The 19606-nt window shown below is 41.6% G+C and overlaps 1 protein-coding gene across 5 annotated transcripts in view; it reads left to right on the top strand.

Moving 5' to 3' along the window:
- Nucleotides 1–19606, top strand: part of LOC146700110 (neurexin-2-like) — a 131409-nt gene that overhangs the window by 49356 nt on the left and 62447 nt on the right. For 4 of the 5 annotated variants that reach the window (XM_085470175.1, XM_085470171.1, XM_085470174.1 and 1 more), the window contains 9 exons: nt 1375–1804; nt 2488–2871; nt 3758–3961; nt 7394–7420; nt 12454–12573; nt 12661–13042; nt 14096–14286; nt 14514–14687; nt 16563–16682. In XM_085470175.1, the coding sequence (XP_085326301.1) occupies nt 1375–1804; nt 2488–2871; nt 3758–3961; nt 7394–7420; nt 12454–12573; nt 12661–13042; nt 14096–14286; nt 14514–14687; nt 16563–16682 (2032 nt within the window). The remainder of the gene's footprint in view (nt 1–1374; nt 1805–2487; nt 2872–3757; nt 3962–7393; nt 7421–12453; nt 12574–12660; nt 13043–14095; nt 14287–14513; nt 14688–16562; nt 16683–19606) is intronic. The other variant, XM_085470173.1, reaches the window with a different exon arrangement.

Raw genomic sequence — 19606 nt, forward strand, 5'->3', positions numbered from 1 at the left:
CTGTAATCCATGTCACAAACAACAAGCATCTGAATTGGTGAAATAGGATTCCGCTTCTTGCTTTGTCCTTTGGCTTATATAATAGCCCTGCAGAGGTCACAGTGTCTTTTTGTAGCCATCTGTGCGTTTTCGCTGGTGTTGTTGGTTGTTTACTGAAAACACGCTGTTCCCTCTTTGTGTAAGTGACTGCCTTGATTGACTGTCTTCCCATTTTAAAATTGCTTGTTACACTCATTTCTCGATGGTCAGTTTCGCCATCTGATTTCACTGCTTAATTAGTCACACTGAGGCAGTGTGAAGTGTGATATTGGCTCAAATTGCCTCTCAGCTCTGCTGTTAGTCCTCTGTGCTGTGTGGTGTGTCACCTCAGGCAGTGACTGGTTGCAGAGTGATGTGGCAGATAACAGTGGGCTCGGGGTGACTTACAACTGATACAAAATGAGACAAGGACCGCGGTTTCCTACTGTGCATATTGATGAAGCCAGAATGAAAGCAGAAAATACAACAACAAGACAAAGAAGCCTGCGCAGGCATTCTCTCCCAGTATGCTTTATGTTGAAAATAGGCATTGTCTATCTGGAGCCTTGTACAGTATATGCAAGTAAATATATGTACAAAAGGTTGTTTTTGAATTTCACTAAAATATTAAATCACCAGCAAAATATTCCTCAAAGGCAAATGAGTTTCTCATGTACATTTATTCATGCCGGAGTGCAAAATCGGATTTTTTTTTTAACGACTGTTCTGCAGATCACGAGTGCATGTTTACTAAATTTACCCATTTTAAATAATAAATTTCGCGCTGAGCTTGTAAAGGGTCAAGGCCGCCTCTCTCCCACTCACCATCTCTGCCTTGACTTGATCTCTTTCAGTTTACCTCGGTATAAATACACCAAATTGTTTGCCATCGTGTGGGTGCAGTGTTCCTCCTCCTGTTCCTCCGCTCTGAATTTAAGATGATTATGTCAGACACATTGTGCATTCCTAAATGAGCCAGTTAAATGTCTAAAATATAAGCATTTGCATCTAAATCTAAATGCATTTTCTTTTTTTTCCTTCTTTTTTTTTTGCAATTTCACAAGCGGTTTAACACCTGCTGCCTTCTTGTTGTCTCGTGATAATCTCCTCATAATTTGTTGGTAATTAAAATATTTTTATGATCTACCTGAAATCCTGCAGAATAAATGCACTCAAATGTAAAATCACTAAAGTGCTTTCTGTCTCAGCTCCGGGTTCAGGAATGATTCACCGTGTTGTCGGCTGCTGTGTCCTATTGATTGTCGTGTTTATTGATGACTAATATTCAACCTTTGCACTAAATTCATTCCGCTTTTCCAGCTGTCATCTCACCACGACATCTCTCTCATTTATTAGGTGGTCTACAAGAATAATGAGTTTAGACTCGAGCTGTCACGGCTGGCTGAACAGCGAGACCCCAAGATCAGTATCCATGGTGACCTGATATTCAGCTGCGAGGATGTGGAAGCCCTGGAGCCGGTCACCTTCGACACGCCGTCTGCCTACTTGACATTGCCCAGGTGGAACACAAAGAAAACGGGGTCCATATCTTTCGACTTCCGCACCACAGAGCCCAGCGGCCTTATGCTGTTCAGCCATGGCAGCCTGCAGGGCACGCAGCCTGATAGGAAGCCCCGGGCCGACTTCTTTGCCATCGAGCTGCTCGACGGATTTCTCTTCCTCGTCATGGATATGGGCTCTGGCAGCATCAAGATGAAAGCCAGTAGCAAGAGGCTCAATGATGGCGAGTGGTGCCATGTGGACTTCCAGAGAAAAGGGCGCAATGGTAAGTCAGTGTTGTGTTTTTGTGAAAGCGGGGTACGCCTTCTGTCTGCTTCTGCTGCAGTGTTTCTCTAGTTTTAGCTGTGGAGCAGACTATAAAAGGTTCCAAGCTGTGAAATCGCCATATGTCAGCGTGGATACAGTCACTCTGGCACGCTCCTGTTTTTTATTCACTGCGGTGAAACATGCATGCATATTAGCTTTTAATTACAATTATATTTTTAGTTGCTATAATCTACATGTGACATTTTTAAATTTGTGTTAACCTATTTAACAAGTGGCCAATTACACAGTCGCCCAACTCAAATTAGGAATTGCCTGACTTATTAGTGCGGTACGTATGTGGAAGACGAGATTGCACTTCTTCTATTTTGGCCTCACGTTTCTATAAATAAAATCCATTTCTTCTCAAGGGTCCCAAATTCACAGGTCGTCACTTTTACAGATCAAGTTTTAGTTTTTGCTTTTGCCCAAAAGCAAAATAATCTCCCAAGGACACATAGTGCATTTTTATTATATTCACTTTTTTTTTTAAGACAAGCAGAATGGTGCCCACTTCCTCAATCTCGCAGTTTGTTCTTGCCTTTCATTCAGCACAACCCACGCACACACCTGTCTTCCTTTTCTGCAACAAAAAAAAAAACTGTGTAAGTGCAAGTTGACTCACACTTAATGCCTGGCCCACAGGTTTTATTTCAGTGAACAGCCAGAGCATCCCTTTTTCTGCTAATGAAGGCAGTGAGATCCTTGATCTGGATGGGGACATGTATCTTGGAGGTTTGCCAGAGGATCGTCAAAACCTCATGCTGCCCCCTGAGGTATGGACGGCGTCCCTCGGCCTCGGCTACGTGGGCTGTGTGAGGGACCTGTTCATTGATGGACAGAGCCGTAACCTCCGGAGGCTGGCAGAAATTCAAAGCGCCACAGGTGTCAGCAGCTTCTGCACCAGGGAGACTCACGTCAGGTGTACCAGAGACACATGTGCCAATGGTGGACACTGCAGAGAGGGCTGGAATCGCCATATTTGTGACTGCAACAGTACTGGGTACCTAGGCCCCAGCTGCGAGAAGGGTAAGAGTATCTAAGAAGGATGGCAGTAGATGGGGAAGATAAATGTGTGTTTTGTTTTTTTTCTTTTTAAAGGTGCTGCAAAGCTTTTAGCACACTTGGCTAGTATTTTATTTATTAAGTTAGGTGTGTAGTGGCTTAAAAGTCTCTGTAAATATAGAAACAATGTAGCTATAGACAAATTTCATTATCAAAAGGACTTAGTGCTCAAGCTTCCTAAACAATAAGAATTTCATTTGCAGTTGCATTATGATCATACTGCCTAATGCCATCTCTATTCAAATGAGAGGCATGCTCTCAATCCAGAATAACTCTCCAAATATACAAACCAACCTGGTGACAGTGACAGTATTATGGAAAATGATGCTGTTTTTAATGTGAGCCATTCAACAGCAAATTGCGGTATTTACCTACAGTAGAGCGATTCATTAGTGGATTGTCAGTATCACGAGGTTACCAGTGCTATGAGTATTTCATCAGAAATGCAGTGGTTCTTCAGCAGAGTGATTCGGCCTGAATCACTCTGCATTCACCGTGCAGATAACTTCCTCACAGAGAGGCCAAATTACGCAGCTCCATTGGCAGCTAATAGTATGAGGAATGAAAATCCCCCTTCTATTGCGCTGTGTTGGGAATAAATCCTTCAGAAATTTGATTGCGCCTGCAATCTCGCCACTCTCTCTGTTTGCTCCAGGCTTTTTCTGCCATCTGGTGCGGCAGATGAAAACTGCAATCTAAAAGGATATCATGTCGCACCCAAAATAATCTCAGACCAAATTTAGGTTTCGCTCCATAAATGCCTCTTCGTGTTTTTAATTTCACGCTGCGATTCCCTCTGGATGTCTGCTAACACTTTTTTTCTGGTCAAATCCAATTCCTAAATCTGCAGAGGCCACCATGGTGAGCTATGACGGCAGCATGTATCTAAAAGTGGTACTGCCGAGGACGCTGCACACAGAGGCCGAGGACGTGTCTCTGCGCTTTATGTCCCAGAGGGCCTATGGACTGCTGATGGCCACCACCTCCCAGCAGTCTGCAGACACCTTGCGCTTGGAGCTGGATGGAGGCAGAGTGAAACTCACTGTGAACCTGGGTAATGCTGCTGCGGCGAATATGAGCACATACTGTAATCCCTCTTGAACTTTTAGGCCGCGTTACTTAGACAGATACCTCTGTGTATTTGTTCTGTCTGAGGCTCTCTCATCCCCATCTGCATACACAGTATATACAGTGGCCTAAAAAAAAAGAAGAGTAAAGCACACACCCCTGGTTGTTTTGCATGCTCCTATAATTTTTTTCAGAGGCCTGCAGTGGTTCTGTCAATTTTAGAAAGAGCAGCTGGGTCTAAGTGAAAATGAATTAATTAAATAACGAATTATCAGTTTAAATTAAAAAGTAGCATAATGTGATGTCATTAGGGGATATCCTTGTCAGCGTTCTTTTTTGCCAGCTCTGCTTTAAACCAGGAAATTTTAAAGAAACATTCCAAATAACGTCAAAAAAGATGCATATTATAACCTGCTAAATATTTGTTTGTCTTCAGATACAGACAAGACTATATAGAGAGAAAAATAGTATGATATGCAAGTGCCATTGTGTTTACACCCAATACGAGCTAAAGCGTCAATATAACGAGACGTCACAGTTATGTCTAAACTTTGCTTTGAAGTAGACGTTAAAATATGTTTCAAGGTTATGTCTTTATCTAATACCTTATACTGCAGAGGCAGAAAGGAAAGAAAGGGAGAAAATGTATATTTTTGTGCTCTAAAGACAATGCACATAAAATGCAGAACAAAATACAAAAAGCTGTGGAAAAACAAGGGATTAGTGACTTTTTAGGCTACTGTATATGTGTATGTATATTCTGCGTTATCTTTCTCTCTCTCTCTTTCTCTGCCTCTCTCTCTCTCTCTCTTTCACTCACTCACTCTTTCAGTTCATCCCTTGGTCAGGTCCCACCTGACCGTCTCGGCTCTTTCAGCCCTTCAATGGCTTGTCTGCAGTTCAAGGAGAAGGCAGTCAGAGACCTGATCCGTCATTACGCTGAAATATTACCGCTTAAACTGCTCACATTGTAGATGTGTCCATTGTAGTTCCTTCCCCTCACATTTACTGGCCTTTCCAGTTTAGAGCCGCTTCACTGAACAGAGAGTACCAGCGATGGCCGTACAGACACACGCACTCACGCGCACGCACACATGCAGACACACATCCGCAGCAGAAAGTCACTCTGGTCTCTGGCTGTCTGTATCCACTGCTCTGTGATGGTTGACAGCCTGAGAGCACTCTGCAGCCACATAACTTACACCGACATATTGAACCACAGTTGGTTAAATTGGTTTCATTATTCAGAACATGCAAATGATGTGTGGGTGAGCCCATTTTGAGGCCAAAAATGTGAACATTTCAGCTGGATTGAGAAGATAGTCACTGTTGTAGATATGAGAAAATGTTGGCAAAGCATTACATTTGTGCTGTTGTCACTTTTTTCACGGTGTAACTATCACTGAGGCTGCAGGTTGTGCAAATCGCCACTTTTCCTCTGTGTGTAACTCGGAAAATATATTACCGTCAAGCCTGCAGGACAAACAGCAATTTGAGCTGAAGATGGATCGAGAGTTGGGCTTTTTCAGTAGAGGTGCATTAGCCTACCAGATTTAATAAACGACAATAATTTGTGCATAAAAAAGCACAGTCATGAAGAATATACTTATAATGTATTACATCTACGGACTACTAGTTGATTAACCTCTCATATATTAGATTGCACAGGCTCTTCTTCTTTAAGCTGCTCCCTTTAGGGGTCCCCACTGCCTCCGTCTCACCCCATCCTCTGTCACACAACCTTTGTTGTCTTCCTCTTTTTCCTCCCTCCTGCCAGCTCCATATTTAACAACTTTTGTCCAATCCACTGTCCCTCCTCTGCACACGTCCAAACCATCTCAACCTAGCCTCTCTAACTTTTGCTTCTCGACTTGAACTGTCTCCCTCATATACTCATTTCTAATACTGTCCATCCTGGTCACTCCCGATGAAAATAGCATCTTCAGCTCAGCCACCTCCAGCTCGACCTCCTGTCTTTTATTGTCAGTGCCACCGTCTCCAAACCACACACCATAGCAGGTCTCACTATCGTCTTGCAAACCTTCCCTTTCACTCATGCTGCTATATTCTGTCACAAATCACGCCTGATACTGGTCTCCATCCACTCTCTTTTCTTGACCTGACTTGTTTAGTGTTTCTATGAATAGTTGGCCTCAGACACTCATACACCTTGATATCTTTACTCCTTGCTTCTTCACTATTACCCCTCTCTCACTCACTCACATTTATTCTTTCTTCGTTTATTTGTTCTACTGACTTTCATTACTCTTCTCTCCAGAGCATACCTCCACCTCCCCAGGCTCTTTTCCAACTGCACCCTACTCTCACTACAGATCACGGTGTTATCTGTGAACATCGAAGTTACCAAGTTACCATTACAATCAACAAGGGCCTCAGAGGTGATCCCTGATATAATCCTACCCCCACCTTAAAAACCCATCTGTCACATCAGTTGCACACCTCACCACTGTCCTCATACATGTCCTGCACCACCCTCTGAAATTTCTCTCCCGCTCCTGTTTTCCCCTTGCAGTACCACACCTCCACTCTTGGCACCCTAACATATACTTTCTACCGTATCATATCATATGCTCTATCCTGAAAGATGCAGTGCAATTCCTTCTGACCTTCTCTATGCTTCTTCATCAACACTCTCAAAGCAAAGATCGCCTCTGAAGTACTCTTTCTTGGCATGAAGCTTGATCATCACTTCTCCTCTTAACCTAGCTTCAACAACTATTTCCTGATCATATATCTCAGTGGTGTACAGGTTACTTGTCGCTGACTGCAAATTCAGCCTCAGTGACGTCTGTGACTGTTTATTGTTCAGTAGCCACCTGTTCTCTGTGTCTATTCTCAGAGAAAGGTTTTCATGTTTCTCATGTTAAAATCAGCATAATTATCTCCTCGTGAGACACTCAAATCTAATACGAGTTTCATTTTCCAATTTTGTTATCTGACAATTTTCCTCACAGCAGTGTGAGTTTGCCGAATTACCCCAAAGCAGATGTAGGTGGAGCGATCAGTCGTGTTATCTGAAACAGATAAATCCTGCCGATTCTTAACCTAAGCAGTCGTAGCAGAGCCGGTATGGATGCTAAAAATAACTTCACTGCACCTCTACTTTTATTGTCCATAAAACTCTCATTGATCCCAACTTTGACCGGGTGTCTTGTATTTCCAGCGGTGCCAGACACATGCTGGGAATTTTTTTTTCCCTTTCACTCACCGTTCCTTTTTTCTTCCTCAGAGAGGAAGGTGGCGGTTTAGACTCTTCAGGCTGTCCCCGGATGGTGGGCTCTGAAAAGCACTGAATTGTCTGCAGAATGTACCTTGAAGGATGTGAAATGATCTCCTCTTGTGCTGTTCTCTCTTTTTTTTTCTTTTAATCTCACCATCTCACTCTCTCTCTCACCAGATTGTATCAGGATAGGCTGTAATCTCAGTAAGTGTCTCCTATGATTATGATTTTATTTACTGTACCATGATTTAGGAACATGCTCTGTGCCTCTGCTCCCACATGAAAGAGAATATAATTCATTTATTATGCCACACAATTGTCTTTGTTTACTGTTGCTGTTATCTTCCTCACAAGCATCAGTATAAAGATAAGAACATGAGTGAGACTTCACTGTGGCACGCAGCTGTACAGTTGAATATAATTGGGATCCTGTTGTCATGAAATCTACCAATTCAAATTAGACACATTTTCAGTGTAATGATGCTGTAATCATATGTAGCTATTTTTGACATACAATAGTCTGCTGTTGGGCTGCCAATGAGTCTGCCATTCATCTGCCTCTGACTAATTTGCTCACATAGCTGATAATTGGGTGCAGTTAAAATATAACCCGTAATTGTCTTTAGTGGGAAAATCAGTGTCTCAATTTCATTTTAGGGAAAAAAAACAACTGCTTTATTAGGAGTAATCAGACTGCAGTGACAGAGCTGAGATAAACTTAAAGGTTAGAATGAAATCAGATCAATAGCAGAGCTTCAGAAAATCAATGACTTGTTTTGGCTAAAATGTGTAAAAATAGATACAGATTGGTGCAGACAATTCGCAGCTCTGGACACCTTTTTATTAGAGTAACTGTCACGAAACATGTTCCATGTTTAAATATCTTTTCAATACCCCATCTCCTTTTACTCTGATTACCAATGCCTCATTAACAGATTAACAGATTGCTCTTTTCATCAATAAACGTTTTGATTGCACATCGTTGACTGTTTGCCATAAAGTACAGGGCAATAAATGAAACAAATGTTGAAAATGAACTGAAAACATAAGCTAAAAAATGGCAATAAAGATGAGAATCTATCCAAAAAGAAGAAAAAAAACATTTTCATGAAGCTACAGGGTCTTTTAATAATTCAGCTGACCCAAAGGAAAATGAATACTGAAAGTAAGATTTTCCCCTGGATTAACGGAATAGATTTGCTGGTTTTTTCTGCTCTTGTGAAGTGGAGTGGGAGTTCAGGTCGCACCGCAGTGATGCTGGAATTTATGATGCAGATTGTTGCTCTCGCCCGATAGACAGGCAATTTAAGTTTGGTTCAGACTACAGCGGTGTGAGAAACAGATAAACGCTATTGCCGGTGGAGAGGTGAGCGGCTCTCTGATTTAGATCATCGTATACAGAGGAGGCTTATGAATGCTTATAAAAGTTATCACTATAATTGAGTGCGGACTGAAAGCTTGTTCCCACCCCTCATGTATGAATAATTCTTTGATACTTCAGAATAAAAACCTCTCGGTGTTCGTGTTAGAAAACGATTCGCAGAAAAGCCGCCCTATTGCCAATTATTATGCATTTAAAATCACGAGAGGTAGATACTCTGATAAAGACAACTCTTTGTGTACTCTCAAATATATTTGACAGTGAATCCCAGGTAAGTAAAGAATCGATAACCTGCAGTCAGTTAGGTGCAGGTTTTAACAGCTTTTACAATACAGTTGTACACAGATTTACTGCACATGTATGAAATTATTGAACTGCTCGTTATATTGAATCAATTATATTGTTTTTCTCTGTGCGAGGTGAGTAAAATGTGTGCATTAATGTGTGTTTGTGTGTCTGGTTTTATGTGTGTGGATGGTTGAATGGAAACTAGGTGCCTGTGTGCTATCTCACCTGCATAAAAGCGGTTTATAATCCACTTTAAATGATTTGTTGCACTCAGTGGAAAATATACAGATGAAACCTTATGCAAAGAAAGCTTAGCAGAGAAAAATGCATTGAGCATTGCCTGCCTATCTATTATCTTCATCAGATATCTGCCCTGGAAATTCTCCTTCTCTACCAGCAGATGGCATTATAACATTGTGCATTGTCCACTTTATTTGTGTCTTCTGTATTCATTAAACCGCTTGTATCCTGCATCAGTTGCCTCTAAAATAGCTTAACTGGGCACATGTGGCAATGAATGGCTTCCTAATGGTTATTCAATATTACAAGATGTACACAGAGTTTTAAACTGCAGAACTACCTGCTTAAATTATTAAGACACTAATCACCAAAAACAGCGCTACCGTACAGTTTGGGTTATGTACTTTTTTAAATACATTTGTTTTCCCCGCTTTGATGAACTACCTTCTAACTTGACTGCAGGCAAATTATTTCTCAGGCAAATCGGAATTGCCTGAGAAATCGGAATTTCTCAGGCAAGGTGTCTTTCAAATGTAGCTTACTTCCAAAGGAATCTGGGAGGAAAGCCCATCTGCAACAGCTGCTTGGAAACTGTCCACAACTGGATACACAGTGGGAGGGTAATCGCTGTAAGAACAAATGTTGCTGCAGTGTTCTTGATTAATTATATGGAGTCTGGGAAAGCGTGGTGCGCACACTTTTGAAATGAGGCATTTGTTCGACAAATTTGCTTTTTATTAAGACGCAAATCCTGCAGCCATAGTCTCAGCTCACTCATGAGTCTGACCTGTATAACTCCACCGAGCCTTTGAAGTTATTATTGAAAGCATCACTCAAATACAGCTGGGGATCAGAATGGACAATATGGACCTTTCTTTCAAGCTTTTGAAAGGCAGACCGATTTCAAAGGGTTTACAATCAGATGTCTGTGGTGAATACACTTTTCTATTCCACCATTTTGATCCACTCTGCAGTGTTACAGATAACTCTTTCTATCATAAAATATACATTTAAAATGCTGCTTCTTTATTTAAAAGTATTGAGAGACAACATTCATTATTTATTGTTATATACATTACTTACCCTGCTGCAACTATTTAAACTATTCGCTGCAGTGAACCGGTAAGCTTCTTTCTGACTCCACACCCATGGATCATTCATTCATCGTTCATTTTTAAACTGTATCCATAATCAAGCTATATGAGCTAACATCCCACCTCACTGCTATAGCAACCACACTATTGGATTTCAATAAGGGGCCAGGACCACTGATGCCATTGCCCTTATTCTGTGGATGCTTTATAAAAGATGGGTTAAAAGTAGGATCATCTTAAAGTTGTTTCAGACAGTATGAACTAAGATGCTGTACCAACACCCAGTATCAGAAGAACCAGGATTAATTTTGAACTGTGAGGTGTGCAAAAGTACTTTACGCTGAGTTGTAAATTAGCACAATAGGTCACTTTTGAAGCTGCATTCTTTAAAATGGCCAGCAGGGGGGGACTCCTCCAGTTGCTTAAAAATAAGTTGGGAGAGGGACGGGGGGCGAGGCCTTTGCTCTCTGCCCTCTTTACATTTTTCAGATGGCCTCGATTGTTAGCGACAGGTCTTGAGATCTCGTGTTGAACATAACGCTCAGTTCAGTAAGCAGTCCTCCCCATTACAGTCATAAAAGGTGACAGAGCAGGGTAAGCTCCAGGGCAGGCCTCCCTTTTTGATCGATAACTCGCTACAGCATGGGCTTGCATGCTGTTATTTATTGTGTCACCCTCAGCTGATTAAAACCTCTGGAATAAAGTTGTATTGTATTGTATTGTAACTGGGTAGTTGTGTTGTCGAAATACATCCCAGTGGAAACAACAGACAAAGAGAAATTGTTCTTGCTAGAAAAATAGTCATTACTGGTTGTACCTGTACTGTTTTACATACTTAATGAACGTGTGCATAGCCCCTTTAATTGCATTTAACACTGTTTGTGAAGGATGCCCAGACTTTAGTTCACCCCTAAGCGATTTCTCGGAACTAACACGATGTTGTGCAAATGTGCACAACAGCAACAGATGTAGGGCAACTGCAACAACAAGAAGAGTGGCCTGAGTGTAATTTTAAAATGATGATATGATTGAAAGCATGTTCAGTATTGCACTTGTAGTATCACCACTTTGGGTCTTGATCTATCCAATTGTAATAATGATATAAACTGAATTTTATGTGTAAAATATTGAGAAATTCTTGTTTTGTGCTTGCAAGAAATTTGACTTTGTTGTTCTATTTTGATATTATTGTGTTTGGCTTCATATGCTGACATTAGATAGCAGGTGAGGTCCCCATGCAGAAACACAGATAAGCCGAATAGTCCGTACTGTCTTGCATTCCGCTGTTGCCTCTTTCATTACAGCAAATCTCGTCTGTACCTCTGCTATCATGATAGTCACTTACAAGATAAACATTTCTCGGGTTTTTTGTGTTGGACGTGAATCCAGCAAGTTGTGTGTTTTTCATTATCTAAGCGAAGCCATCAAATATACAGCGAGCGGGATTTGATGAGATTGATCTTTCTGGTGTGCGTAGTCAATATTCAGCAGGGTGACGGTGAAATGATGCAGTGTGCTGTGAAGACACTTGATATGCAGCTCTGGACAAAGTCTCCAGTCACCATTTTATTTCCCTGAGGATGAAACAGTGAAGTGTTCGGAAACCAGTTGATGTTTTCCATTTATTGCCCTCTGTACGTCCCCTGTAATTCTCCTGCACCCTGAGCTCAATTAGACAGACAAACCCCTAAAGGCGCAGTCAGCTTAGGCATGGCCAATTAGTTTCCCAAGCGATGTCAGAACTCCTTTGAACTGCCGTGTCGGCCTGTTGCATAGGCACTGATTTGGGATGACGGTGCTGCAGTGGCAAGCTTCTGCACTGTGACCTATTTTGAAACCACTGAAAAAGGCTCAGGATAGTGCAGAAATTCAGGAACTTAAAGCTCCGTGTTTGAGACAGGGCTCCAGATACTGCATGGCCTCAACATGTTTCCACCAACAGACATCACCCAAATGACCCTACACAGAGAACGCGCAGCTGTGTCATGCAGTACATTTTAAACATTCGGATTTGAATGGGCTCTTTTGTAGCTGTTTCTTTGTCTCATTTCCCATATTATTGCGTATTGAATAAATGCAAATTATTGCTTGCTGGTTTGTGGCTTTGTGTGTGAGTGATAAGTAAATGAATGCATGCACCCTGAGAGTGCTTCAAATGTTGAGTGCTTTGTGTCGAAGGCTTGTACACTGAGCTCATGTGGTATGATTGTCACTTGACGCTTTCTTCCTCTTAGGCAAGGGACCAGAGATACTCCTTGTAGGCGAGAAGCTGAATGACAACGAGTGGCACACAGTGAAAGTGGTACGGCGTGGGAAGAACTTGCAGCTCTCTGTAGACAACGTGACTGTGGAAGGTATAGTAGGGAGAAAGTGGCTATAGTAGAAAAAAGGCACAGATACTGAAATGTTTTTCAGTTGAAAAAGAATGCTTTGTTACTTAGGCCACATGACCGGCGCCCACACCCGCCTGGAGTTCAACAACATCGAGACGGGGATCATGAGCGAGCGCCGTTTCATCTCTGTGGTGCCTTCCAACTTCATCGGACATTTGCAAGCCCTCTCCTTCAATGGGATGCTCTATTTGGACCAGTGCAAGAATGGAGACATCTCCTACTGCGAGCTGAATGCTCGGTTTGGCATGAGGCACATTGTTGCCAATCCTGTAACTTTCCTAACGCAGGCCAGCTACTTGGCTTTTTCCACTCTACAGGCCTACGCCTCCATGCACCTCTTCTTTCAGTTCAAGACCACTAGCCCCGACGGGCTGATCCTTTACAACTCAGGAGATGGAAGTGACTTCATTGTGGTGGAGCTAGTCAAAGGGTAAGTACTAGCGTCTAATATACATATGTGATGAAGAAATCTGAAAAAGGGGTTTATTTTTTCATTCACTGTATTCCAACCAAACAGTATTTGTCTTGGAAAAATAAAGCACGAACGGGAGCTTTTCTTATTTCCTGGCCTCGAAATTACCTAATCATAATTCATATCTTGAATCCATCACCCCGCAGCACTGCAGAGAGATACCAAATGGCTTTAAAATCATTTGTTCATTATAAATAATTCTGTTAAAGGGAGTCGAGCACAGAGAGGCAGCGCAAGTTCAAAAAAGTCACACTCGTTCCCGTACTCAAGCACATTTTGGCACTTTGACACCATCTCAAATACGTTTCAAATGTTTTATTCATCGTAAATAATTTTTGTTGCAGAGAGAATCGCAGAGAAAGGTCGTTAAAACAGAGCAAGCAAAGCAACAATTGTATCTTCCCACTGTCAGACCTTGCACAGACTTTCTTCCCAGTAAGCAATTAGTCAGCGGGAAGCCTTGTTCAGCTCTGGAGCCTGCAGCAGAGGCTCAGGCAGACAACACAGACAAAAAAAATGGTTTCCAACACTTCTGTCATAGTTTTCCGGCTGCTCGGTGTTATGTGTGAAGTGTAGCAGCTTATTCATGGATGTTGCTTTACTTTGATTTAAGCAAGATGTCGTTTTTGACAGTGTGTCCTTTAAATGATAAAATTTAATGTCAACATATTGGTGTGCCTAAAGCATTACCTTCTGTGTTTACATAAATTCACTGTTATTTGTTTGAACATAAACAAAATACTTGAATATGTTCGAGTAGTTTGAGGCCCGGCAGAAATAGAACCACAAAACAGATTGGCAGACAGAAGTGTGCACAGCTGCATCGCCACGCATGACACTGGAGTAATTTGAACCACGCTTTAATCGTATAAAAGTCACGCACACGGGCGGTTTTTACTTATCCGCTTGCTACGTAAAGGTGGTATTGCTGAGTTGCTGGTGGCATGTGGCATGTGAAGAAATAATTATAGATAGGAAATGGCATTTGTAAACATTTGTGTTGTCGTGCAGGTACATCCATTATGTTTTTGACTTGGGAAATGGGCCGTCACTAATGAAGGGAAACTCTGACAAGCCACTAAATGACAACCAGTGGCACAATGTGATGATTTCCCGTGACAGCAACAATGTGCACATCCTCAAGATTGATTCCCGCACTGTCACCCAGCACTCCAATGGAGCCCGCAACCTGGATTTGAAAGGTATTACTAAAGATATAGTTGGTACTTGTGGCAGAAACTAATGCTTAATAGTCAATTTTGTTGACATTTGCTCTGAAGAAAACACTATATTGCAAAATTTAAAGTGTGTACATGTGTAAAACGTGCTGTTTTTCGGAGTGGTTCAGTGCATGCACTAGCAAGCACTTGGATACGGAAAATGTTTTTTCTGGCCAAATTTCCTCCTGATCAATTCCTCTATCTTAAAGGGGAGCTGTACATTGGAGGTGTTGGGAAGAGCATGTACAGCAGCTTGCCCAGGCTAATAGCATCCCGGGAAGGATACAAGGGCTGCCTGGCATCTGTGGACTTGAATGGAAGACTCCCTGACCTCCTAGCAGATGCCCTACACAAAGTGGGGGAGGTGGAGCACGGCTGTGGAGGTGAGGACATGTGAAACACCTGTGAATCATTCGGTGTTCTGATTTCATTGTACTTCACAGGTGGTACTCCTGAAAAGAGGGGAGCAGGTAGCTGAAAATTAATCACACCTCATTTGTTAGGGCCTGAAACATCTTTGTTGTTCTGTGTATTATTATTTCCTTTCAACCTAATCTAACGTGCAATACTGTCATGCATTCAGCTGCTTTTATGGACCTCTAACAAGAAAACACTCAGCAGAGTGGACAGTTCTGCCAAGGCTAAATAGTCACAAAAAATCTCAAATAAGGTAGCCATTACTTAACAAAGGCCGACCTGGATGTGACAGAATAGATGTATGCTGTATATGTACTTGAACTGGTGGTGACGCTTGGAGAAGGTCAGACATTTTTCTCTGTCAGTTTTGCACCATTTATTAGTTACCGGTGAGGAGCTTCAGTTGGTGTAAAATGATTGTGGCCCAGTTGTGAATTAGTTATTATTATTAATCTTCCTCTGATTGGGGGGGGGGAACCAGAAAACTCAAAAGTGTCATGTGAACTTGATTCAATACATTTTTGAGTTTTCTCAATTTTTTTGTTATTGACTTTGCTGCTGTGTTAATTTTAGCGGAACATTTTCATTCAGTTTTAGTCTTAATTTTTGAATTTTTGTTTGTATTATTGTAGACTAAATCTAAAGTCGATTAAGTTTCAGTTAAAGTTTGCTGTTGTGAGAGTTGTTCCACACTTATAATATCCACAAATGGATATTATTTACCTGGATCGTTTCCCAACTTCTCCCACATCACACATTGTCTTAAAGGGGAGCATTGGATCTCGATTGGATCTCACCTCCCCTGGAAATTTTCATCTCGTTTTTGTTCGTGGGTAAAAGTATCAATCGATTCTGATCCTGAAAAATCACTTGTCACGGTCCTGGGTCACTTGAACAGTGTTTGTGAGATCTTAGACTTTTCAAGTTTTATTTTCTATTTGATATTGGTTTCTTTTTTGTTTATTTTACAATGTTTTTGGCTTTTCCCTAGTCACTGATTTTCTTTAGAGTTTCGTTTTCCCTTAGTGTTTCATCCTCTTGTGTCAGTCCAGTCAGTTGCTTTTAGTTTTTCATCCCTTGTCTCATCCTCTGTGGTTTAGTTCAGCTGTGTCTTGTTTTCCCCAGCTGTTTCCACTTCCCTGATTGCCCTTCTGTGCGTAGATATATAATAACGTCTTTGTCAGAGCATCTGTTCCCTTTGCCGAAGTGTCTCTTAGCCCCCTGTGTGTTTTCTAGAGCTTATAGTTTTCTGTTTTCCCCTTTTTGATTTTGCAAACAGCCAAAAAACCGGTTGCTTTCAGTTCAGTACGGTTCACTTTCACACATCGGCCTTTGGGTCCTCCTCCACACAGTCTATAGCATCCACTGGTCCATGACAGCAATGTTATTCATGCTGCAATAGCTCTATTTAAGAAACACTGAGCAAAGTGAAGAGGATGAAGCTGATAGTTATCCACAACATTGTTTATTTTGTGAAGCATCGGATGGGTTTGAACAGGTAAAGTACATTCTGTCTGGCCTCAAGTACGACAGGCCTAAGTTAAACATGCATGTGTTTTTCAATGAATTGTTGAATCTAGTTCAGCTCCTAGTGATCTTCAACTGCTCTGATCTTTAGCATTAAGGTTCTCTCAGCCTTTGACATAAAGATTCAGAAACATTTTCTGTTGTCAGTCCACATGGAGTGCGTGTACTATTGGCTTGTAACGATTCGAAAACTTACCACAGCTTGTTACTTTTGCTGTATGTTATTTATTCCGGTAGGCTAGAATTGAAGATGTGTGAATAAAATAAGTGGGGGCAGAAAAACAGCTGGTAAATCTGCTGTAAATACCCTGCAGGTCCCAGCACCACCTGCACAGAGGACTCCTGCCACCACCAGGGAGTGTGCCTGCAGCTGTGGGAGGGCTTCTCATGTGACTGCACCATGACCACCTACGGGGGGCCTTTCTGCAGTGACCGTAAGTGCAGCTGTATTATACCTCACAGGGAAAAGTCTGATTGAGATGTTACTGATCAGATCGTAGAGTCAAATAATTGGCCAAAGAAAATGATTTGTTTTCAAAAGAATAGCCAACGGCATTTTTTCATGGAGTCACTGGATTTTAGAGCTTTAAAAAGATTACAGGAAGAAAGAAAAGATGTGCAAAATTCATTAATGAGGCTGTTAATTGTGGGATTGCCCTTAATAAAATGAAACCAGCTGCTCTGTAAGGTAGTAGCGGAAACTAAGGATTCATGTCATCACTCCAATAATGATGTAATAATCAAACCTCCATTGTATATTGTAGCTATTTTAAGCGAATAACAATAAGACTCTATTATTCCTATTAGTCAAAAACCATGTGAATATGAAAATTTGCATATATTGTGCCTACATTTGAAAGCATGGTAATATATTACATTTCTAACTCAATGGGCCGATTGTGCTGTAATTGTGCATAACAAAGTTATAGCACCGCATTTCAAACTTCTCATCTGATTGCTGCTTTCACTATAAAGGGCCCTCGACATCAAATATAAAAGACCCGACTTTTACCAGGAGCCCCCCCGATACCCCTCGAGCTCATCGGTCAGGGTGAGTTAGGCTTCATTTGCTGGAGAGGCATTTAGAGTAACAAAGAAACGTCTTTGCGGTAATCATTATCCAAATGTGCTGGTGTGTGTTGTTTAAAGCAAGAAAAGGACAATGTGCTATGAAAGCTGTAGGGCGAGTGTGAGAGGATAATTTGCAATAACACTGAGTGTAAGAAAGCCAAATTTGTAAGGGGAAGCTTCACATTGTAGGAAAACACATCTCATCAATTATCTGTCACGGTCTGGAGGGCAGACCGTGGGGATGTGGGGAAAGGAGGACCCAAAACGCAAACTCTGCGATGCAAACAGTGCTCTTTATTTACAGTGGAAAGCTGTAAACACAATAACTCCCCGTTGCTCCCTCGAACCCCATGTGCGTGCTTCCCTCCGACGTCTGTGCTCGTGCTCGTGCTCCCCGCTGTTGTGTTACTGCACACCCTGTGCGTGCTGCCCTTCTGGTCCCTCGTTTCACCTGCAGGACAATACAGAAGCAGCCGTTAAACACTGAACCCGCGCGCACACACACGATCCGCACTTCCTAATGCTACACACTGACTTGGAGTCTTAGCTTAATGATCCCGCGCCGGTGGGAGCTCCAACTCTCTCCTAAGTAGCTCCCCCGACGAGCCCTGATCACCAACAGGTGTGGCATGAACTTCAGGTGTGGCCAGTCCTTCCGCAGGGCCACACCCCTCAGGCCTGCAGGTGGCTGAGCTCCATCCTCCAGCCACACCCGCAGACATACACACCCATACCCTGCCTATACATATGAGTGGGACACAGACTAACACAGCACAGTGCAGAAAAACACACACATCACCAAAATAATAATAACAACAATATCAACGGGAGGTGAGTCAAAACTGCTCACGGACCCCGAGTCCTCCAGAGCTGGGTCCGTGACATTATCATTATAAACAAATTTCCGTTGGCTGTTTACACTGAGTGTAGCATAAGTGGAGCGCTTAGCTCACTAAATAAGGTGTTTTTTCGAGTAGGTGATTATCCGGCTTTACCTTAATATCATCAAGCAGCCTTCTTCTTTCACTTGTTCCCACAGTTTCTAGTTTTAACAAATACACAGCCAAATGTGCTTCCTGTCATTGCCTACAGATCTGAAAATCAGTAGTTTGTCCACTGTAGGCTTTATGTTTTACATCTAAATGTGCTACGTCACGGAGCGGGATAACTGCGCCGATTTGTGAAAGTTCAAACGATATTGTCATTTTAAATATGAATATAGTCTGTTTGAATACCTGCTACAGCATGTCTTAGTATTACAGATTGATATGCTGGTGCTTTTTAGTGTTTCTGCAGTAACTTCATTTGAACAGGCAGGAATTTGTTGTTCAATAAAGGCTTGAATTGGACCTAATGAAAATATTGATTGCATCAATACCAAAGGTGGTATTGGTATCGGATCGATACTAGTGTGATTGGATCGATACTTTGTTTCTATCCTCTAAGTTCGTTATGCAGGCCACTGGATTGTGTTAAATAAATATTTTTTAAATAAAAAAACTATACCTTTACCATGCACTATGTTTTATTTATAGCCTGTAGCAAATGTAAGTGTTTTATAGACAGGCGCATTTACATATACTGCCATTATAAGTTAAAAGGAGTAGTGTTAGTATTGGTATCAGCAATACTGCTCCTGTATTTACTTGGTAGTTCACAGCATTATTAGCCCTTAATCAAACAACTTAATTTGATACGGCAAGTTAAAAAAATTCTTGCATTTTCCATGTCACATAAATGATACTAAAGAGTTGGTTTTTTCTTCTTTTTCTTCCTCCTCCTTCTTTCATCCATTAGAACTGCAGATATTTGTGTTGATTCCCTTTCCACACAGATAATACTTCTAGTCGGCCGTGGCTTGTCAAAGCAAACAGCATGTCCGCTTACATAAACAACAACAGCAAAAACAAATTGTTGATCTTTATTAACCTTGGAAAGGATTCCAGTCATGAGACATTATGGCAATCGACAAAATGTTCAAAGGACGCATGATAAAACCCCTCCCAGCATCAGATAGAGACCATCTCCAGTGGAATTTCAATATTTTTCTGTAATTGCAGTTTGTCTCATGCACATCACATCATCTGAGCTGGAATTTCAAATGGCTGCCTACGGCTAAATCTTCACACCATCTTTTTCTGAGTGTTGCAGACATGAGTGCATTTACAGCAATATTTGTTAGCCTGCAACAGAGGCAAGCACTCCGTTCTGTCAGTGTGTTTTGATTTTCAGGACAGAAGCTGCCAACAGAAAATGTTTCAGATCTTTCATTTCTCTATCCCACAAA

The sequence above is a fragment of the Copadichromis virginalis genome, linkage group LG10, assembly GCF_057382275.1.
Source record: "Copadichromis virginalis isolate Kocher_CV1m ecotype Utaka linkage group LG10, C_Virginalis_male_GT1.1, whole genome shotgun sequence".
Taxonomy (NCBI): domain Eukaryota; kingdom Metazoa; phylum Chordata; class Actinopteri; order Cichliformes; family Cichlidae; genus Copadichromis; species Copadichromis virginalis.